This window comes from Nyctereutes procyonoides, unplaced genomic scaffold, assembly GCF_905146905.1.
Source record: "Nyctereutes procyonoides isolate TBG_1078 unplaced genomic scaffold, NYPRO_anot_genome, whole genome shotgun sequence".
NCBI classification, from domain to species: Eukaryota; Metazoa; Chordata; class Mammalia; order Carnivora; family Canidae; genus Nyctereutes; species Nyctereutes procyonoides.
Window position 1 is genome coordinate 8,244,984 of NW_026575128.1, and position 23,196 is coordinate 8,268,179.

Here is a 23,196-nt window from a genome sequence, read left to right on the forward strand (position 1 = left end):
CCCCAGCTCCCATAGAGGTTTTCCCCAGCAGAGGTGCTGGTCCTGCTTCCATTTTATCTTTTTCAATTTTCAAATTTTTTTTAGAATATATCTTTTTTCAGACTTTTATTAGTTTCATAAGTAAAATTTAGTGATTCATCAGTTGCATCTAACACCCAGTACTTATTACATCATATCACCTCCTTAATGCCCAACACTCAATTACCCTTACCCCCACTCCCTCCCCTCCAGCAACCCCATGTGTTTTCTAGAGTTCAGCATCTCTTATGGTTTGACTCCCTCTCAAATTTCATCATATTTTATTTCCCCTTCCCTTCCCCTATGTTCATTTGTTTTGATTCTTAAATTCCACATATAGGTGAGATCATATGGTCTTTGTATTTGTTTTTCTCTGCCTTATTTCACTTAGCATAATGCCCTCTAGTTCCATCTATATCATTGCAAATGGCAAGATCTCATTCCTTTCAGATGCCTGAATAATATTCGTATATATATGCATACACCACATCTTCTTTATCCAGTCAATCTGTTGATGGACATCTGAGCCCTTTCCATATTTTGGCTCTTGTGGACATTGCTGCTATAAACAATGGGGTTTATGTGTCCCTTCGAATCACTATGTTTGCATCCTTTGGACAAATACCTAGTAGTGCGATTGCGGGGTTGTAGGCAGCTCTATTTTTAACTCTTTGAGGAACCTCCATACTGTTTCACAGAGGGGCTGCACCAGCCTGCATTCCCACCAACAGGGTTTCCCTTTCTCCACGTCCTCACCAACGTCTGTTGTTTCCAGGGTTGTTAGTTTTAGCCATTCTGACCAGTATGAGATAGTATCTCACTGTGGTTTTGATTTGTATTTTCCTGAGACTGAGTGATGTTGAGCATTTTTTTCACGTGTCTGTTCTTTGGAGAAATGCCTGTGCATGTCTTCTGCCCATTTCTTGACTGGATTTTTTTGTTCTGTTTTGTTTTGTTTTGTTTGTTTTGTTTTGGGGTATTGAGTTTGATAAGTTCTTTTTAGATTCTGGATACTAGCCTGCTTCCATTTTATTTTGTATATGATTATGAACCTCCTGACTGTGCACACACATACACATTCACATCGTAGCAGGAAGGGTGTTCTTCATGCTTGCAGTGACGTCTTGGGGAACTTTCACTCTGGTAGTCTGCTTTCTTGTAGCTCACTGTAAAGAAGTCAAATATATTTATTTCTAACCTGCTGTGTTCTACAACATATTTTCTGTAGCCAAGTGGATGACCACTGAGATGGGCAATAACCCTTGGAATTCTTACCACTGTTTGCAAACTTTGCATCCACAGTACTTGGTGCTCCCTCTTCCTGCATAGACCTGCCGCTCAGACCTAGTCTGTCTAGGTATCCCTCAGAACACCACTTTTTCCTCTTAATATAACTCCCTAAATCAGGGATTTTGTTCCCATCAGGATCGAGCTCATTTCAGCCTCACCCACTTCCTGCAGGCTTCCGCAGACCCGCTCAGCTCTTTCCATGCCACCTCCCCATTTGGCGGACTGCTCAGTAAAGTAGCTTCTGAAGTTGACTTTTCCCCCAATCCCACCATTTCCAAATGACCACCTAATGCACTTGTGTACTTTCAGTAAGTTTTGTTGATGTTCAAGCCATATAATTTATCTGTATCTTCCATCTTTTGTACTCTCTTGTGTTACCTGGCTTAGATTCTAAGATCTCAAAAGGCAGGGCTCGTGTCTGTGGACTTATTTGGTGCCAGAAGCAGCAGAAAATCAGGAGCTGAAGATGTTTATTAAATAGTGTTTGAAAGTTAATGGAGAAGGAAGTGAATTTAATTCAAGGCAAGACGGGGATGAGGAAGAGGAGTCACACTGAGCCGTTAGCTTTGGTGATTACCCACATGTGATCCCATCGGCTGGGAGGTCACAGCATATCAGCCTGTGCACAGAGATAACATTTCGCATTTCACAGTGCTGTGCTGCTTCCTCAAGAGACCTTTGCACACAGGGTCACCTCTGATTCTCACAACGAGATATCCTAGGAGGCGAGCAGCAGGGAAGATGAGGCTCAGAAAAAGGACCTGACCTTGTGAGCTAGTAGCAAAATCTGGTCTGAAAACAATCATTTCTCCAGACAATTTTCTCTAAAATTCTTACTCAAATTTACAGCTCGTGTTATCACCACTAGAACTTTTAAAGTAGGAAAAAAGAATGGGCATAAAATTTAATTTTGCGTTTTAGACTGCTTCAGTCCAAAACTCCAAAACCACATATGATCGACATGAGACCCTTTCTTTTAAGTAGAGCCTATTCACAGAGTACGTGGGGCCCATCTGGTGTTCCCCATGGCAACGGGCTTGTTCTGGTAAGTGCTGCAGTGAATGTTTATGGGAAATAAGTGCAAGCTCAGTGTGCTTTCTGACCAGCACAACCCAAGAGTGCTGGCGGGCCCGTGGGCCTGCTCACGCCACACCACAAACCACCGGCTGGTATTGAGTGCCATCTTTGGTCCTGAGGTCTGTTCAAAAGTATATTGGTTCTCAGGGCCACCTGGTGGCTCAGCAGTTGAGCATCTGCCTTCAGCCCAGGGCATGATCCTGGAGACCCAGGATCAAGCCCCACATCAGGCTCCCTGCATGGAGCCTGCTTCTCCCCCTGCCTGTGTCTCTACCTGTCTCTCTCTGTGTGTCTCATGAATAAATACATAAAATCTTAAAAAGTAAAATATAATAAAGTATATCGGTTCTCAGAATAAAATCACAGGTAGATCCCTTTGTGCTTATTTCAAAGGCATCAAAATCACATTTGCAGCCAACGCCCTCTAGAACACATTCCGCAACTTCCTGGGGAAGTAAGCATTTCAGTAGGCCATGTGTGCAAACACCCAAGAGCCCGAGCAGGAGGGACAGAAGAGGGGCCTGTGTTTATTCTATTTGCTGTCACAAATTTGCATTCGGTAGTGGTTCTTTCGGGAATCTCTGAGACCCTCCATGAGGTAGGTGCCTTCATGGCCACTGCGTGTAAACGCACACCCTTCAGGAAGACATTTGGCAGTTCACGTGAGGAGCTGCCACCAGGCTTGAACAGACCAGGTCCACTCCCAGAGCCTCCGCAGGAGAGAGCCCTGGGTGGGGGGGTGGGGGGGCACGGCTCACAGTGCAATAATAGAAAACGCCGGATAAGAAGGCTGGGACAAAGGGTCAGTAGGGCACGACCACTTGCGGCGAAGTCGTGTAGCTGCTGAGGGATGGTAGTGCCATCAACGTTGGAAGGGGTTTACCGGCCAGGAAGTAAGTGCACAAAGCAAGATTTCCAGCGTTGGACGTTGGGCTCAGAGCCACACACAGGCTTACACACAACCGAGCAAAGACTAGAAGGGAATGAGCACAAAAACAAAATAGTTTGGGCCACTGAGTTGTAGTTCCCAAGTTAAGCTCCTCTAGGGCCGCCCCCGGCTCGGGTGGCCTTGCCCAGCGCTGCGCCGCGCAGGCTGAGAGGCTGCGGGGTGGCAGGGGGGCAGGGGGGCGGGGGGCCGCAGACCCTGGGACCCGCCTCTCTTGCTTCTCCCCAGCCGTGTTCTGCGGAGATCCTGGCGTCCCTGCCCGCGGCAGGAGAGAGGACCGAGGCTTCTCCTACAGGTCGTCCGTGTCCTTCTCCTGCCAGCCCCCCCTGGTGCTGGTGGGCTCCCCGCGGAGGTTTTGCCAGTCAGATGGGACGTGGAGTGGCACCCAGCCCAGCTGCATAGGTGAGCGGGCGCCCGGCGGGGCTCGCCTCCCGGGGGGCCCAGGGCGATGCCTTCCCCGCCCTCGGGCTAGTCTGCAGGAGGCAGGGAGCGGCCTCTGGGCCCCTAGAGCAGGCCAGGGGCCGAGCCAGCCCGGGGGGCAGGGGCAGCAGGTGGCTCCCCGTCCTTCCCGCCCCTGGCCCCGTGATGAACGGAGGGCCGAGAGCCCCGCTGACCACACGTTCTGCAACCTAGACCCGACGCTGACCACATGTGCCGACCCCGGCGCGCCACAGTTCGGGACACAGAACAGTTCCCAGGGGTACCAGGTAATGCGCTGGCCGCCAGCCTGCCCGCCAGGGCCCCTGCTCGGTGAGGAATGCCCACGGGGGGGCTGAGGATGAGGCCTAGGCCGGCAGAGGGCAGGGAGGCTGCAGCGGGGAGCGGGGGGGCAGCGGCCGCAAGGCTAAGGGTGCCTGGGCCTGCAGGTGGGAAGCACCGTGCTGTTCCGCTGCCAGAAGGGCTACCTGCTGCAGGGCTCCACCAGCAGGACCTGCCTCCCCAATCTGACCTGGAGCGGAAGCCCGCCCGACTGCGTCCGTAAGTGACACCACACGGTGGCCAGACAGGAGCCCGAGGCCCAGGACACCCCCGCAAGAGCGCTCACCGCTCCCCAGGGCCGGTAGAACTCCTGTGGCCTCCACCCCTGGGGCCTCGTGGAGCATGTCTCCCCACAATAGCCTTTCTGGGGGGTTCCGAAGGCAGCTCCTGTGCCTCAGGCAGAACACAACTGTCGGGGCAGCAAACACTAACAGCGATGAGGTTAGCCCTCGGGTGACAGCGTGCAGGCCAAGCAAGTGGCCTGGTCGTCCGCATCCCGGCCACATGTACAGACGTGGAGGCTGGGGTTGGAGGGGGGCCCGGGAGGGGGGCCCAAGTGCCAGGAGCCTGGCGGGGAGAGGAAGTGGGTACTCTGTCCGGGGACAGCAGCAGTCAAGGCCTCCCGAAGAGCCAACCCGCGTGGCCCAACGCTGTCTCCCTCCAGCCCACCACTGCAAGCAGCCAGAGACGCCGTCCCATGCCAACGTCGGGGCCCTGGACTTGCCCTCCATGGGCTACACGCTCCTCTACTCCTGCCAGGAGGGCTTCTCCCTCAAGGGCGGCTCCGAGCACCGCACCTGCAAAGCCGACGGCAGCTGGACAGGCAAGCCGCCCATCTGCCTGGGTGAGTGCGCCCGCCGGGCGAGCCCTGCGGGGTGGGAGGCCAAAGGTGGCCGCGGAGCCGGAGGCGGCACACAAGGGGGAGAAACACGGTTCCCGGGAGCTGGACCCTGCTTCTGCATTCCTGGGGACTCTGGGAGATGAAACCAGAGCAGTCGAAGGACGCACGTAGTGAGGCTGACCTAGGTTTGGGTTTGCTTCCTCCTGTTGGGGCTTAAATATCTGTTTATTTATTTGAGAGAGAAAGTGTGTCCACAGTCTCTCAGTCTCTCTCTCTCTCTCTCAAAAAAAAAAAAATGTGGACCTCCCTTAAAAAATGGAAACTGAATCCCTCTGACCTAAGGTCAGGGAGGCCCCGCGTTTCCTTGCTCATTTGCTGTGCGAAGGCTCAGTCTGTGCTTAGAAGGAAGGTCCTAGAGTCCCCTCCTGTGACTGCGTGCCTGTGCCTGTGCCTGCGTCTCACCCAGACCTGTTAATATTTCCTCTGTATTTAGCTGCGCTGATGTTAGGCACATAAATATTTATATTTGTTATACCCTTGGGGTGAACTAGCCCCTTATCAAAATCTTATGACCTCCTCTGTCTCTTGGTACAGGTTTTGGCTTAAAGTCAGTTTTGTCCGATAGAAACGTGGCTTCCCCTGCTCTTGGATGGTTTCCGTCGGCTTGGATAGCTTTTCCCTCACTCCACCTTCAGCTCTGTGTCCTTGACACTGAAGTCAGTCTCTCAGAGGCAGCATAGAGTTGGGTCTGCGGTTTTCTGTTTGTGTTTTATTTTGTCCATTCAGCCACTCCCTATGTTTGGGTTGGAAAATTTAGTCCATTTACATTTAAAGTAATTTTTGACAAATACGGACTTCCTATTGGTATTTTTTTTTTCTGGCTGCTTTCTTCTTTCCTCGCTCTCTTCCTTCAGGATTAGATGGGTTTCTGTGTGGTATGTTTTAATTCCTTTCTCTTTACCTTTTATGTATCAATTAAAGGTTTTCTTTCATGTTTACCATGAGGCTTACATAAAATATCTTATAGTTATGACAGTCCTCTTAAAGCAAATTGCAGGGGGGAACCTGGGTGGCTCGGCAGCTTAGCACCACCTTCGGCCCAGGGTGTGATCCTGGAGACCCAGGATTGAGTCCCACATCAGGCTCCCTGCATGGAGCCTGCTTCTCCCTCTGCCTGCCTCTCTGTCTCTCATGAATAAATAAATAAAATCTTAAAAAAAAAATAAAGCAAATTGGGTGCCTGGGTGGCTCCATCAGTTAAGTGTCCAGCTCTTGGTCTCAGATCTTGGCTCAGGTCTCGATCTCAGGGTCATGAGTTCAGGCCCCACACTGGGCTCCATGCCAGGTCATGGAGGCCTACATAAAAATAATTAATTGAAAAAATAATAATAATTAATTAATTAAAGCAAATAACTTAACTGTGAGTGCATACAAAAGGTCAACATTTTTTACACTCCCTCCATTTTATGTTTTTGATGTCACATCCTTTTATATCATGTATTCATTAACAAATTATTGCTGTTCTAGTTTGGGTTTTTTTAATATTTTACTTATTTATTAATGAGAGACACAGAGAGAGAGAGAGGCAGAGACACAGGCAGAGGGAGAAGCAGGCTCCATGCAGGGAGCCCGACGTGGGACTCGATCCCAGGTCTGCAGGATCACACCCTGGGCTGAAGGCAGTGCTAAACCACTGAGCCACCCGGGCGCCCTGGTTTCTTTTCTTTTCTTTTTTTTTTTTTAAGTAGTCTCCGCACCCAGCATGGAGCCCAGTGCAAGGCTTGGACTCATGACCCTGAGATCAAGACCTAGGCTGAAATCAAGAGTCAGATGCTTAACCGACTGAGCCGCCCAGGTGCCCCTGCAGTTGTAGTTATTTTTAATACTTTTCTTTTAATCTTTATGCTAGAGTTATATCTGGTTTACCCACCACAATTACAATATTAGAGTATTCTGAATTTAACTGTTCACTTACCTCTGTCAGTGAGTTTTGTACGTAGATCCTTTCTTCTACTTGAACTCCTGCTGTTGAACCATATGTAGGCTGTGCGTTCGGTGTGTCCATGGCAAGAGGGGGATTCAGGAGCCCCCTATGTCACCATCCTAGTCCAGAGTCTCTTCCAGAGTTCTTTTTATATCTAGTATATGATATTCATCAGATACAAGATTTGCACATATTTTCTCCCATTTTATGGGCTGCCTTTCACTTTCTGTTTTTAATTTACAAGTACTTTCTCCTTTATTTCACTCATCACCTAAAATGAAATTAGACTATCACATTTTAAACTCCATTTCAGTCCCTAGGTTAATTTTTTTTCAAATTATAGTGTGGTTTTTTTATAGCCTTATTGAGATATAATGGATATATAAAAATGGATATATAAAAAAATTTAATGTATACAATTTGATGAGTTTGGATCTTTTGACCTACTTTTGGTGTCCTTTTAAGCACAAATGTCTTTAATTTTAACAAACTCCAGTTTATATTTTCATTGTTCGTGCTCTCATATTATACCTAAGAAACTATTGCCAAGTCCAAGGTCATGAAAACTTATGTCTATGTTTTTTTTTTTTCTAAGAGTTTTGCAGTTTTAGCTCTTACATTTAGGTCTTTTGCTTATTTTGTGGGGGGTTTTTTGGGGGGGAGGAAGGTCATTTGGAGTCCAAATTCATTCTTTGCATATGGATATCCAGTAGTCCCAGCTCTGGCTGTTGGAAAGACTATTTTTCACTATTCTTCATTAAATTGTCTTGGCACCCTTGTCAAAGATCCTTTGACCGTAAATATGTGAGCTTATATCTGGATCATTGGTTTTATCCTTTGACCTGTATAGCTGCCTCCCTGCCACCACCACAGCTCGAATTATAATAGTTCTGTGATAAGTTTTGCAGTTGGGAAGTGTATGTCCTCCTTTTTCTTCTTTTTTCCAGATTGCTTTGGCTGTTCTGGGCCCCTTTTATTTCTATATAAATTTTAGGGTTGGATTGTGAAATCCTGCAAAACAGACAGCTGGAATTATGACAGGAATTACGATAAATCTGTAGGTCAGTTTGGGGAGTGTTGCCATCTGAACAGTATTACATCTTCCAATCCATGAGCGTGGGATGGGATGTCTTCCCATTTATTTAGAACTTTAATTCCTTCTAATGATGGTTTGTCATTTTCTTTGGGGGGGTATTTAAATTCAGTTTGCCAACATATAGCATAACACCCAGTGTTCATCTAGTCAGGTGCCTCCCTCAGTGCCCGTCACCCAGTCACCCCAACCCCTTGCCCACCTCCCTTTCCACCACCCCTTGTTTGTTTCCCAGAGTTAGGAGACGCTCACGTTCTGTCACCCTCACTGACATTTCCCACTCATTTTCTCTCCTTTCCCCTTTATTCCTTTTCATCATTTTTTATATTCCCCAAATGAATGAAACCATATAATGATTGTCCTTCTCCAACTGACTTACTTCACTCAGCATAATACCCTCCAGTTCCATCCACGTCAAAGCAAATGGTGGGTATTTGTCGTTTCTAACGGCTGAGTAATATTCCATTGTATACATAAACCACAGCTTCTCTATCCATCATCCTTCGATGGACCCCGAGGCTCCTTCCACAGTTTGGCTATTGTGGACGTTGCTGCTAGAAACATCGGGGTGCAGGTGTCCCAGTGTTTCATTGCATCTATCTTTGGGGTAAATCCCTAACAGTGCAATTGCTGGGTCGTAGGGCAGGTCTATTTTTAACTCTTTGAGGAACCTCCACACAGTTTTCCAGAGTGGCTGTACCAGTTCACATTCCCACCAATGTAAGAGGGTTCCCTTTCTCCACATCCTCTCCAACATTTGTTGTTTCCTGCCTTGTTAATTTTCCCCATTCTCACTGGTGTGAGGTGGGATCTCATGGTGGTTTGGATTTGTATTTCCCTGATGACCAGTGATGCGGAGCATTTCCTCATGTGCGTGTTGGCCATGTCTATGTCTTCCTCTGTGAGATTTCTGTTCATGTCTTTGGCCCATTTCATGATTGGATTGTTTGTTTCTTTGCTGTTGAGTTTAGTAAGTTCTTTATAGATCTTGGAAACTAGCCCTTTATCTGATACGTCATTTGCAAATATCTTCTCCCATTCTGTAGGTTGTCTTTTAGTTTTGTTAACTGTATCCTTTGCTGTGCAGAAGCTTCTTATCTTGTTGAAGTCCCAATAGTTCATTTTTGCTTTTGTTTCCCTTGCCTTTGGAGACGTGTCTAGCAAGAAGTTGCTGTGGCCAAGGTCAAAGAGGGTGTTGCCTGTGTTCTCCTCGAGGATTTTGATGGATTCCTGTCTCACATTTAGGTCTTTCATCCATTTTCAGTCTATTTTCAAGTATGGGGTTAGGAAATGGCCCAGTTTCATTCTTCTGCATGTGGCTGTCCCATTTTCCCAGCACCATTTATTGAAGAGACTGTTGTTAGACTGTTATAGTCTTTCCTGCTTTGTCGAATATTAGTCAACTATTAGTTGACTATTAGTTGAGGGTCCACTTCTGGGTTCTCTATCCTGTTCCACTGATCTATGTGTCTGTTTTTGTGCCAGGACCACACTGTCTTGATGACCACAGCTTTGTAGGACAACCTGAAATCTGGCATTGTGATGCCCCCAAATATGGTTTTCTTTTTCAATATTCCCCTGGCTATTCGGGGTCTTGTCTGATTCCACACAAATCTTAGGATTATTTGTTCCAACTCTCTGAAGAAAGCCCATGGTATTTTGATAGGGATTACATTGAATGTGTAAATTGCCCTGGGTAGCATGGACATTTTCACAATATTAATTCTTCCAATCCATGAGCATGGAATATTTTCCCATCTCTTTGTGTCTTCCTCGGTTTCTTTCAGGTCTGTCATTTTCCCTTTATATGTCTTAAACTTCCTTGGTTACATTTAGTCTAAAGTGGGTCTTTTTCATGTTATTATGTACTTGTAAATAAAAATACAAAATGCTTTAGATGCATTTGAATTTCACTTCCACCCCTTATTGTGTGATTTGGGGCAAGTCTCTTCACCTCTCTGCCTCTTAACGAGTCTCTCTTCTATAAAACAGAAACCGTAATCTGTACCTCACAGTTTTGAGAGCAGGAATAAATGAAATAATGTGAATAACATGACCCAGCAAAGCTCCAGGCCAATAAAGTGCTTTCTCCCTCTTACTTGCACCCTCTTATAAAACCTAATAGAGACATTATATTCGTAACAATACTTTGAGTCACCGTGGAAAGCTTCTCCATAGCCTTCTTCATGCACAAACATAAGCTGCCCTCTGGAGCCGGGAGGACCGTGCTCGAACCCCAGCTCCTCAAGGAGGCAGTAGGGACAGTCTGCCCTTCTCCGGTGGTGAAGCAGGTATTTCTGTTGTTTCTGCACAAAAGAACAAAAGATACTAACACTGGCTAAGTGTGACCTCATGTTCACGGCCTCACTTATTCAGCGTAGACCTGCGAGGTATGTTTCAGCACTTCCCATGTTCCCAGTGAGGAGACGGAGACGCCGGGGGTAAAGTGACTAGTCAAGGTCACACGCCAGGAAGGGACCTGAACCTGCACCATCTGGCTCAGGCCCAGGATCTGTGACTTTACCTGTGAGGGCTTCTCGGCCTTTTTTCCTTTCCAGACACAAGTGCTTCACTGAATTCAGTTGTAATATGTTGACTAACTGAATTTAAATTTAAAAAATAATAATAGTTCAGTCGTAGACTGCTGTGCATAGAAACTGCTCTGAACGGGGGCGGGGGGGCAGCCTCAGGCCACGGGCAGCTACTAGTAGCCTCCATAGCCTTTTGTGAGCTCTGAAATTGTTTGGAGCATCATCAGTGAGCCGATGGCAAAGTAATAGTGAATGTAATGGTCAGAAGAACACCCACGACCGGGGCCTAGATGTTCAGGCGCTTGGTGGCAGAGACATAGGCCCGGGCCCCAGCCACATCAGCTGCCACCTTCCAGTCCCTAGGCCTCACAGAGCAGGCAAACAGCAGGAAGCCCAGCCAGCACAAGTCCACGGAGACTGTGTCGAACAGGGACCGGAAAGCAGGACCGGGCACAGAGCTCTTGCTGTGGACATTGATGGTGGTAGTGGTCACCACGGGAGCTGAGCCTTGGGGCACCCCAAGTGCACCCCCTCGGGCTCCCCTGAGCATCTCATAGGTTGGGAAGGAGGCTGGTGTGGACACCGAAGAGGAAGAGCTGGGAGTTATGGTGCATAGTATGAGACAGAAGCTGTTACGGGCTTCTCGGCCTTAACATCCTCCCTCCGAGGGAAGGGAGCACCCCACCTGAACCCCCACCAGGCCTCAAGTTGCTCACTCTTGATTGGTGGAAGGTCCTTCTTCGTACCAGGCCTTTGGGAGAAAAGCAGAGTCCGGGACAGGGCTTTTCACACCGGGATCGCGGATCAGGGCATTTGGCAGGCCTGGGTCCCGGGGCCTGGTAGCTTTCCTGAAACCAGCTTTCCTGGTTTCTTTTCCTTTCCCTCTCACCGAAATGTAGCGCCTCCTTTAATTTGGAACGTAGATGAAAACCCATCGTAGTGTTAATAACGCCTCTGACTCTGTCACCAGCAAACACTGCAGACATTTCATATCAGATGACAGTTGTCCCTGGTGTTGTGCAACACTGCTTACGTTCCTGACTGCTTCAGGATTATGGTAGTGGCTGGGCTGTCATGTCATGGAGTAATAAAGAACTCACCTGCACCCTCACTCTTGGTTTAATACTTCAATGACAATAATTGATAAAATGGATTTGCTTTTAACTCTTTATGTTTTATTATTCCCAGAGGGGCCCATGGTATCACCAGACCGTCAAAGTATCGACTCCCAATCCAAGAGTTGTCCAAAGCAAGGTCTCCAGGAATCCATTAACCTGATGTCGGAGAAGTGGCCGTGACTTTCCCAATAGAGCGTAGCCCGAGGCTGAACGTGTTTTCTTCAATTCTCTTTCCCCAGCAGAGGTCCGGCCTAGTGGGAGACCCGTCAATACTGCCCGGGAGCCACCGCTCACCCAGGCTTCCGGTAGGTACGGTCCAGATGTTCAGCTCAAGAAACTGGCATTGATTCCCTCACCTATAGTTACCCAGAAACACGGGCTCAGTGAAAGGGTGTGAAAAACTAAGAGCCAGATTCCCCTGCCCACTACCCACCCTGGCAACTGCAGGGGGAAGAGGGAGCCTGAAGGAAACAGCAGGCTCTCCCGTAAGAGAGCCAGCGCCTTCCACTAACACAGGGGAGCGCCAGGCTCTGGGGCCTCCCACCACCACAGCTGCCCAGCATGGGCCGGGCCGGGCCAGGGTCCAGTCATTCGGACCGGAGACCCGACACCTGCCCAGGGAGCCTCCTGGAAATGCTTACACTTCTAACACGGGGCTTGTTCCTTTCGAAGTGCGATGTGCGCAGCTGGGCACGTAACTATAGATGCGGGCCGACCGTGCGAAATGACTACAGACTGCCCTATATTTTTTTGGACTTTATATCTTTACTTACCACGTTGGCATGTGTGTTCCATAAGAAGGAAACTAGAGTCGGCGTCATGCTCAGCTCCCGCTCGCTCTGGGTCATGAGGGGACATTGGAGCATCCTGTCCCAGTCACCCAGCGAGTGAAGTGGAGCGGCCGGCAGGGGCCGGGAGTCCCCTCACGTCTATCTCTCCACTCCTCCAGTGCCCGGGGACGTTTTTGCCAAGAATTCCCTATGGAAAGGGGCTTACGAGTACCAGGGAAAGAAGCAGCCGGCCATGCTCAGAGTGACCAGCTTCCAGGCTGTCAGCAGCAAAGTCAACGCCACCATGATTGACCACAGCGGCGTCGAGGTGCACTTGGCCGGTAAGGGCAGGTCATACCTCCAGGTGCGGCGCCAGTGGGGGCAGGCCCGGGCCTCTATGGGGACCGGTCTACGGTCCCTGCCTCCCCGCATCCTGCGGGACCTGTGCGATGGGCGCGAGGACAACAACGTGTTCATCTTCATCATGATAAGGTCACCAGAGACTAAAGGGAAGTGGCTAGATGACAAATATTAATAACTTGAACAGGAAACGACTCTTAAAAAGAGACCGATATCCCTAAAACTGAACCAAAAATAGGGACAGAGAATTCCCAGGAGCCAAAATATGGACAGTTAATAAACAAAGGAAAACGTACTTTTCAGCAGTAATAAAAGCACTAAAAGTAAACATAAAATGTGATTTTTCCACTTATCCCACTAAGAATTTTTTTTTAAATGATAAATTTTAGTGCAGGACAAGGTCTAGTGAAGGGAGTGATGCACTTGATGGTCAACGTATAAAATAATACAGTCCCAGAAAACAGTTTGGCAATTTGTGTCAAGATCTTTGAAAATTACTGACCCTGTTAATTATGTTTCTGAGAATTTTTAGTATTACATGGTTATTTATATTACATAAAAACTAGAAGGACAAAATTGTCTGAAAATAACAAAATTAATATTAATGTATATTATACATTTATACACTTATACTGTATGTATTATTATGCATATATATATTAATGCATATTCATTATAATATATCTGATAGCTAAAATACTATGCCAGTTTGGGGAGAAATGAACCCACTATAGCACATTTATAATGTGACTCCAGTTGTTTTTTTTAAATAAAGATTTTATTTATTTATTCACAAGAGACACAGAGAGAGAGAGAGAGAGAGAGAGAGAGAGAGGCAGAGACACAGGCAGAGGGAGAAGCAGGCTCCATGCAGGGAGCCCGACGTGGGACTCGACCCCGGGTCTCCAGGGTCACGCCCCGGGCCTAAGGCGGTGCTAAACCGCTGGGCCACCCGGACTGCCCGACTCCAGTTTTTAAATGAAAAATAACATTCATGAGAAAGACAACTGAGGGGTGCCTGGGTGGCTCAGGTCACGGTCCCAGGGTCCTTGGAGCCAGCCCTGTGTCGGGCCCCCTGCCCAGGAATGAGTCTGCTTCTCCCTCTTCCCCTCCCCACAATCGTGCTCTCTGTCTCTCAAATAAATAAAATCTTTAAAAAAAAAAACAAAGAAAGAAAGAAAGAAAGAAAGAAAGAAAGAAGAAAGAAAGAAAGAAAGAAAGAAAGAAAGAAAGAAAGAAAGAAAGAAAGAAAGAAAGAAAGAAAGGAGAAAAAAATTGGAAGTCGTTCCACCCAAAGGTCGACAGCAGCTATTTCCTAGTAATATCAGGAATGATTTATTTCTTCCTGCATTTTCCAAAATTTCCCCGCTTTTCAATCTTTTTATAATCAGAGAAACTAAATCTCTCAGGAAACAAACATTTCCGGAAGAAACGGACAGGTAAAGGGATGCGCCAGCGAATGGACGTAGACGTTAGGACCCGGCCACACACGGTCCCTCCCGCTCACGCACACGTGCGCACGAACACACAATCAGCTTCACTCGGTTCCAAGGCAGAGCCGTGAAGACATTCCCGTGGACCCACGTCCGGGCCTCCCGTGCCCGCGGGCTCCTGCGTCAACTGACACGTTAACATGTGCAAAATCACTCTATTATCACATGCGTGTGCGTTCAGAGGGTCACAAACACAGGTCAGTAGCCCGGCTGTCTCTGAGGCACGTGCACACGCTCTTGTGCATCCTCGCACTCAGCCCACACACTCACTCCTGGCGTCACACACGGAATGTTCACCACGACGAGGACGACGTGAGATGTGGGCCCGGGGACTCCTGCAGGCCCTGAGTGTGCTCTCTGAACTTCCTGTTCCCAGGAATTTACAAGAAAGAGGATTTCCATCTCCTGCTCCAGGTCTACCAGATCGCGGGGCCCGTGGAGATCTTTGTGAACAAGTTCAAGGACGATCACTGGGCTTTGGACGGGCACGTAAGTGCTGCCAAGGCCAGGCCCTGACCCCGGGGCCCCCGGGCCGGACCTGTGCCCCGATCGCAGGCGGGGGCGCGGGGGGTGGGTACGATCAACACGGGAACTGGGGGGCCGGGCCTGGAGTGGGCACAGGAGATGACCAGGAGGTGGGGAGGCTGGGTGCCCAGGGCCCGTCCGAGCGCTCCGGGGCAGGCTGGGGTGCCACAGCACGGGGGTCAGCGGTGTTCGCGAATTCCCCAGCTGAGGTGCTGCGCTGCCGGGTGAGGGCAAAGGCGGTGGTGCCAGGCCCCTCCTTCAAACACCCGCTCCCGCCCAGGACGAGGGTTCCAGACCGCTTCCTCGCCTTCCCGTGTGGCAGCGGGGCCCACTCTGGGGCACCCCTGAGGCAGAGGGCAGGTCCGCGTGGTACCTCCTGATGTCACAGGAGGGGAGTGGGGCAGTGTCGCCTATCAGGCCTCGGCCTCCCTGCCCAGATGTTCGATGCTGGACGTGGAAGGGTGGGAAGGGGTGAGGGGTCCGGGTGGCAGAGAGCTGAGGAGTCAGGGCGCACGCGCAGGGGGATAGCTGTGGTGTCGAGCCTCTGCTTTATGAACGCGCTGGAGAGGGGCACCTGGCGGGCTCAGTCGGGAGACTGTGGCCCCTGTGAGTTCCAGCCCCACGTGGGGCACAGAGCACACCTGCCCGAACACACAAGGAGAAGCGCGGGGCTTCCGTGCCCCAAGTTCCTTCTGAGCACCCGTGGAGCCCTCTAGGTGCCCCAGCCCTGGCTACCCCGTCCCAGTAGGTCCCAAAGCCACTGCAGAGCAATGGGGGGGCGTGCAGGAGAGCAAGGCCGGAGGCCAGAAGGGGAGGGAGCTGGGGGGACGAGCCCCGCAGCAGCCACCGGGGCAGGGCCCCAGGAGGGAGGTAGGGCACCCCGAAGTCCAAGCATCCTCAGGGCCCCCCTGCAGAGCCACAGCCCTGCTCAAGTTTGCCCTTGGGAGTCTGCGCAGTGGCAGCGGCGGTGCCAGGCGACCAGTGTCAGCAGCCGCCTGCTGGAATCAGTGGCTCCTGGAGGGTGTGCTGGGCTGCTGGCTGAACGGCCATCATGGGGGCTCCACGGGCTCCCGACGCTCCTTTCCCTTGCAGGGGTGACGCCGAGGTCCCCCAGGCCCCAGGTGGCCCCCGCGCAGGCCTGGCCACCCCCTCCTGTGCTGCTGGTGCTCCCGTCTGACCCACCAGGCCCACATGGGGGGTGGGGGGCCCTCCCACCTGCGCTGGTGCCCTCAGCCCTGGCCGGGGCCGGGGCCACCGTGCTGTGACAGTGCCCTGTCTTCACAGGTGTCCTCAGAGTCCCCCGGGGGCACCTTCATCTACCAGGGCTCCGTCAAGGGCCACGGCTTTGGGCAGTTCGGCTTTCAAAGACTCGGTGAGGAGCATCTGGCCCCTGGAGGGGACCCGAGGGGGAGGGGGTCCTGGGGGGGGATGAGGTTCAGGGGCCAAATCCAGAGGCTCTCTACCACTCGGGGTTCACGGCCGCCCTGAGGCTTGAGTAAAGGCCCGGACTGAGCCCCCAGACCGTGCTACCCTCCCTGGGCCGCGGTGTCAACGGCACAGTCGGGCCCAGTTGCAGGGACCCTGGGCCTTGGCCCGCAGCCCCACGCAGGTGCGGGGTCCCTGGGCCCTTCTCCCAGGGGTGCAGGGAGCCGCAGGCCCTGGGGCTTCTCCGGGCGGGGCTGACCAGACAGCAGCCCCCAGGGCCCCTGCCTGCCTCGGGAACCGCCTCCTGCACAGCCTGCAGTCAGGCCTGCCCCCCCTGCAGCCCCCCTCCCTGGGACTCCACCAACACCCCCTCCACCCCTCACAGCAGGGACCACAGGGCAGCCAGGTCCCCGCGCCCCTCTGGGCTCGGCCTGTGCCAGGAGCCCCACTGGGAGGGGACTCGCCTGGCTGCTCCTGCTCGCCTGCTGCTCCTGTCCTCGCCTGTGCCCAGGGGAGCGGCCCTCGCCCACCGCCCGCCCTCCTCCTCCCCTCGCCCTCCTCCCCTCCTCCCCCTCAGTCCCCTTCCCTCTCCCTCCCTCCCCCCCTCCAGCCCTCCCCCTCTTCCCTCCCTTCTCCTCCTACCCCGCCCCCTCCTCCTCTCTCCATTCCCTCCTCCCTCCTCCCCCCATCCCTTCCCCTCTCTAGCCCCCCCTCCCCTCCCCCCCCTCCCCTCCCCTCCCACCCCCCTCCCCCTCCCCTCTCGGAACTTGGGCTTCCAGGTGAGGTTTCACCAGATCAAAAAGCTCCTGCACTAAAGGAAGTTTAGAAACTTCTGAAGGCTCCGCCCTCTTAGGATTTCGTCCTGCGGCCGGTGTGGACTGGGGGCGACTGTCCCCTAAGCCGCGGGGGCCTCCTCGGGACGGGGTCCCCGCTCATCCCGTGCCCCGCGCCCTGAGGTTTCTGCTCTGGGACTTTGCAGACCTCAGGCTGCTGGAGTCCGACCCCGAGTCCATCGGCCGCCACTTTGCTTCCAACAGCAGCTCCGTGGCGGCCGCGATCCTGGTGCCTTTCATCGCCCTCATCATCGCGGGCTTCGTGCTGTATCTCTACAAGCACAGGTGGGGGCGGGGGACAAGGAGGGGGGAGGGGTGGCGGGGTCGTGTCTCTCGGAGCGCGGGGGGGGGGGTCACGGAGGGGCGGGGCCGTTGTCCGGAGCGCAGGGGGCCGGGGGCGAGGGGGGCACGGGGTACGGGCGCACGGGGGGCGGGACCGTGTCTCGAAGCGCGGGGGAGCGCGGGGGGTCACGGGGGGGCACGGGGGGCGGGGCCGTGTCTCGGAGCACAGGTGGGGGCGAGGGGCAGGGGGAGCGGGGCCGTGTCTCGGAGCACAGGTGGGGGCGGGGGGCACGGGGGAGCGGGGCCGTGTCTCGGAGCACAGGTGGGGGGGGGCGCGGGGGACGGGGCCGTGTCTCTCGGAGCACAGGTGGGGGCGGGGGGCAGGGGGAGCGGGGCCGTGTCTCGGAGCACAGGTGGGGGCGGGGGGCGCGGGGGACACGGGGGGCGGGGCCGTATCTCGGAGCACAGGTGGGGGCGGGGGCACGGGGGACGGGGTCGTGTCTCGGAGCACAGGTGGGGGCGGGGGGCACGGGGGGCGGGGTCGTGTCTCGGAGCACAGGTGGGGGAGGGGCGCGGGGGGCGGGGGGCGGAGCCGTATCTCGGAGCACAGGTGGGGGCGGGGGGCGCGGGGGGCGCGGGGGCGGAGCCGTATCTCGGAGCACAGGTGGGGGCGGGGGGCACGGGGGACGGGGGGAGCGGGGCCGTGTCTCCGAGCACAGGTGGGGGCCGGGGGCGCGGGGGGCGGGGTCGTGTCTCGGAGCACAGGTGGGGGAGGGGGGCGCGGGGGGCGGGGGGGCGGAGCCGTATCTCGGAGCACAGGTGGGGGCGGGGGGCGCGGGGGGCGCGGGGGCGGAGCCGTATCTCGGAGCACAGGTGGGGGCGGGGGGCACGGGGGCTCCAGGACGCCGGGGCCGGGGCGGGGCTGCAGGACGCGGCCAGGCCCATCTCCGCCCCGGGCCCACCCCGTGCGACCCGGACCCCCGGGCCCCCGTCCGGGTCCCGCCCTCCCGCCCCCAGGAGAAGACCCAAAGTTCCCTTCAACGGCTACGCGGGCCACGAGAACACCAACGTCCGGGCCACGTTCGAGAACCCGATGTACGACCGCAACATCCAGCCCACGGACATCATGGCCGCGGAGGCGGAGTTCACGGTCAGCACCGTGTGTACCGCGGTATAGCCCCGGCCGCCCGCCGCCGCCACCGAGAGAACCGCCTCCGGCAGCCGGTGAGGAGGGGCCGGGGCGGGGCCGGGGCGTCGGGGGCGGGGCTGGGGCGGGGCCGGGGGAGTCGGGGGCGGGGCCGGGCGGGGCCAGGAGAGTAGTGCCGGGGGCGGGGCCTGGGCGGGGAGTCAGGGGCGGGGCTGGGGCGGGGCCAGCGGAGTCGGGGGCGGGGCCGGGCGGGGCCAGGAGAGTAGTGCCGGGGGCGGGGCCTGGGCGGGGAGTCAGGGGCGGGGCTGGGGCGGGGCCGGGGAGTCGGGGGCGGGCCGGGCGGGGCCAGGAGAGTAGTGCCGGGGGCGGGGCCTGGGCGGGGAGTCGGGGGCGGGGCTGGGGCGGGGCCAGCGGAGTCGGGGCGGGGCCGGGCGGGGCCAGGAGAGTAGTGCCGGGGGCGGGGCCTGGGCGGGGAGTCAGGGGCGGGGCTGGGGCGGGGCGGGGCCGGGCGGGGCCAGGAGAGTAGTGCCGGGGGCGGGGCCTGGGCGGGGAGTCAGGGGCGGGGCCGGGAGTCGGGGGCGGGGCCGGGCGGGGCCAGGAGAGTAGTGCCGGGGGCGGGGCCTGGGCGGGGAGTCGGGGGCGGGGCTGGGGCGGGGCCAGGGGAGTCGGGGGCGGGGCCGGGCGGGGACACTGCTCCTGGGGTCGGGGCCCTGCTGCGCCCCCCTGACCCAAGGCCTCCCCACCACTCCCGGGCGGGTGCCGGCGGGAACCCCGTTGGATGGGGAAACTGAGGCCGGGAAGAGGAGTGGGGGGGGACCCAGAGCCCTGCGGGGGTTGACCAGAGCCCTGGGGGGGACCCGGAGCCCTCGGGGGCGAGCTCGCAGACCTAGCAGGTGCCCCACCCTCCCCCGTGGCCGCGTAGACACCTGCATGTCCCCATCCACGCGCGGAGCTGTAGGGCTGCACGGACACGTGGGTGCAGGGAGCGTGGACAGGGGTGGCAGAGGGTCAGGGTCGGGAGCCGGGCCCAGGGCCGCCTGGCTGGAAAGCCTGCGCGCCTCAGGACAGGCCTGCAGCCTGGAGGTTCCATCAGGGGGACCTCACCCTGACCCAGGGGCCTCCGCTGCCTGGAGGAGGCCACTGCTGTGGGGCGGCCAGGCTGCTCCAGAGTCTACTGATGTAAACGCGAACACACCTGAAAAAACTCCTTGGCAGCAACGTGTAGACCTCCCCTAGCGCTTGGACGGCGCCTCGGGAGGTGACACGTGGAGGTAACCCTCACCCAGGGCGCACCAGGGCCTGCCCGTCCCCGCCTGCCTGGGTCCTCCCCAGCCCTCCTTGCCGCCACTTCCCCCCCCCAGGTTATTTCTCTGCCTCAAGTGTAAGCTTAGAACGGGAGGTATTAGGATCATTTATACAGAAAGAGATGAAAGTCATTTTCAGAAAACACAAAGGCCGCCCTTGAACACAACTAACTAACTTACCGAGTCTTCCCACGTCCTTGGCATCCGTCTGACACAAAGGTTCAGAGGAGGAGGAGAAACCGGTGCAGGATCCAGGCTCGCTCCTGGTTTCATCTTTGCGATCCCTCCCTCTTTCTCCCACTCAGGGCTCGTACAGACAGAAAGCAAAACAGAAAAAGTAAAAGTCCTTCTGCTGACGTAAATCGGGCCTTCCGGGGGCTCAGCGGTGATGAGAGAAGTCAGATGCCCCCTGACCTGCGTCCCCCACCGCAGCCCCTGCTCCCCGCCTGGGGCTCTGTTGCCCCCCCCCCCCGCCCCGGCTGGGGTCACATGCAGTTGGCGGCTCCAAGTCTGAGCAGCCTGGCGTCGGCCTTCAAGGACTCAGAACCTCGCATCCAGTGCCCAGCTCCCCAGAGGGGCTCCTCAGGGAGGGTCCCCCCGGCCTGGCCCGGAGCAGGACCACAATGAAGACATGAGAGAGCATTGCCGGGCCCAGGGAGGGGCGTGTGGAAACCCCCCTGAACAGGCACACACACGTATGTTTAAAATGAGAAATTAGGTGATAAATCCACGTGGGGTGTAACAACAGCTGGAATCAAAATAGGAACCGAGATAGGGAAGTCTCAGGGCCAGTGGGGTCTGCAAGGCCGGCGAGGGCTGCGCCGTGGCTTGCGTGGGCCCTGTCTTCCCTTACGGCTGGTCCGGAGACGCCGTGGTCGTCGGGCCAGTGCGATCAGCCCGGACCCAGTCCTCGGTGCCCGTCAGCCTCACTGCCCTGTTTGTCCTCCTGATTCTGAAGCTAAAACGAAAGCATTTCCTGGGCCCCTGGGGGCTGGGGGCCCTGGGCACCGGGTGCGGGGTGTGTGGCGGCCAGGGTGGGAGCCGGGAGGCCTGCACCTGCGCCCGCATCCGCGGGGGTGCGAGGCCCCACCACGCTGACGCCCCTCCTCCATGTCCCCCGCCCTGCTGCTCCGGCACAGCCCCCGCGACACGCCCTCGGGCCCCAGTTCTCCAGGACGGGCTCCAGGCCCGAGCAGGCGTGACCTCGCCTGCCCCCCGCCTGTGTTTGCTGCTGGGCCCGCACCCTCACCTGCCACCCAGAGGACGCCCGCTGCGCCCCGACTTGGGGCAGGAAGGGAGTGGGGCTGAGGTCCCGGGAAGCCTGCGGAGCTCGTGGACGTGCCCATGAGGGGCCTGCGCACGCGCACACGCCTCCTCCCTTGAGGCCCACGCGGGACCGCAAGCCCAGGAGACAGAGCCGCGGGGAGGACGGCGAGCGTGTGCTGGGCCGCGGATGGACGGAGAGCCAGGACCGCCCCGCGCAGAGGAGCGTCTTGGGAAGTACTTTGGGAATCCGTTTATTTTTTCCAGCAGAATTTTATTGCATTTAAACCCAGTGAGTCACAAAGTCGTTCTGGGCCCCGGGCAGCGCTGGGGGGGCAGGAATCCGGCCCGGAGCCCCAGGCCACGTCTGCCATCAGCGAGCAAGGACAGCGAGTCCGAGGTCCTGCAGCACCTGGGGGGGGGGGGCAGGCCGACCCCCGGGGCCCCAGCCCCGGGGCTGCCCTGCACGTCTCTTCTCTGTCCGTGCCACTTCCAGAGCTCACGACACCCCAAATCTAGGAAGCATTATTGCTTTATAAGTGAGAAAGCAAGGCCCACGTCGGTGGTGGGGAGGCCACCCCAGGGGCCCGGGCAGGAGGGGCCCAGGCAGGGCAGCGGGCACCTCCGCAGCAGGACCAGCCTCCGGGCCCCCAGCGGGTGCAGCCCCCGGCTCCACAGACACGGCACCTGCGGCTCCCGAATGCAAACCACAGAGGGAAGGGAAGTTGCCTTGTCCCCCGTCCCTCGCAAGCACGTGCAAGCGTCCCGCGGTGCCTCGGTCGTTACCGAATTTCGGATCAGTCTTGTTGGGACGCGAATGAGTTTAGGAATCAAACGGGGGCTTTAGAGCCACCTCTCTGCCCCCAGGAAGGCCCTGCCGGGCCCGTGCCACATGCTGGCCTCGGACGGTCCATCACACGTGGAAGAGCAAACAGAAACGGGAGGGAGTGGGGCACCGGGGACCCCCCGTCCTTAGGCAGGCGGCCCAACCGGCCTCCCGTTCAGGTGGGCACGAGGGCGCTGCGAGGCGGCCGGTCCAGCAGGTGGGCCTGGCCCGGGGCGGGGGCGCGGCCCAGACACACTCACTCACAGGCTCCTCTGTCCCCTTCCCTGAAAACCGAGGCAGGAAGTCCTCTGGCTGCTTCCCTTCTCCGCTCTCCACTCCCTCTCCGGCCCCACCTCCGCCTTCCCCTGTGTGTCCCCATGTGTGGTCCCAGGAGACCCCCAAGGGGCACAGCCAACTGGGCACCCAGCACTCTGCCGTGCGTCCCCCATGCCCACCTCTGGCATCTTCACCCCACCTCAGAGGCTTGGCAGGAACCAGGCGGACAAGGCCTCTCGCCCGCCACCCACACCATACACGCCCACCGCCATCCCATGAGAGGAAAAAAAAAAAAAAAGTAAAACAAAAACAAAAAAAAATCTTTTGTACAGAGATATATTTTTATTATACAAAGTTTGTACAGTACCAAAAAAAAAAGAAAGAAAAAAAAACGGTGTAAATTTTTTTTTCATTATTGTAGGTAAACGGTAGTGGAAGCCTTTTTTGTAAATGTAACAAAATGTATAAATATGGTTTTCAGAAAACATCAAGTGCTGTAAATATGTAATCTACACACCTTCTCAGCTTGTCTGCAGTATATACATTTAATTTATCTGTCTCTGTATATGAGGCTTCCCCTGGGGTCCTGCATTATGGTACTTTCCTGAATTTGAAAGCAATTTTAAATTTTTTGAATTCAAATAAAATATAAATTTTTGCATTGGTTTCTTACATTTTAATGGCCTTTTTCGTGGTTAGGGGCAATGTGCCTTGGGAAAGGGGAGGAAAGGCGTATTTGGGGCCAGAAGCCAAGAGTGGAAATGTGGAAATCTACCAAATGCAAAAATTAACACAGAACGGAGCACGGACCTAAACAGAAGACCCGAAATACAAAAGTCTTACAAGAAAGCCCAGGGGAGAGCTCGTGACGTCAGGGTTGGTGGCGATCTCTGGGCTTGGACTCGGAGAGCACGGGCAACACAGGAGAAAGAGGTGCCGGCCTACGGGATGGGAGGGGAGATCCGCACATCATGTGCTCGTAAGGGATCAGTGGCCACACTGTAGGGAATTCCTACAATTCAACGATGGAAGCTG

The 23,196-nt window shown here is 55.4% G+C and overlaps 1 protein-coding gene across 1 annotated transcript in view; it reads left to right on the forward strand.

Annotated features, from left to right (window-relative positions):
- Positions 1 to 22,734, forward strand: part of CSMD2 (CUB and Sushi multiple domains 2) — a 437,017-nt gene extending 414,283 nt beyond the window's left edge. Inside the window, 11 exon segments of the mRNA XM_055341473.1 lie at positions 3,560 to 3,733; positions 3,965 to 4,038; positions 4,198 to 4,309; positions 4,755 to 4,934; positions 11,900 to 11,962; positions 12,607 to 12,768; positions 14,657 to 14,769; positions 16,090 to 16,177; positions 17,210 to 17,348; positions 18,363 to 18,569; positions 20,936 to 22,734. Of these exon segments, the coding sequence (XP_055197448.1) occupies positions 3,560 to 3,733; positions 3,965 to 4,038; positions 4,198 to 4,309; positions 4,755 to 4,934; positions 11,900 to 11,962; positions 12,607 to 12,768; positions 14,657 to 14,769; positions 16,090 to 16,177; positions 17,210 to 17,348; positions 18,363 to 18,522 (1,265 nt within the window). The 3' untranslated portion in view covers positions 18,523 to 18,569; positions 20,936 to 22,734.
- The last annotated feature ends 462 nt before the right edge of the window (positions 22,735 to 23,196 follow it).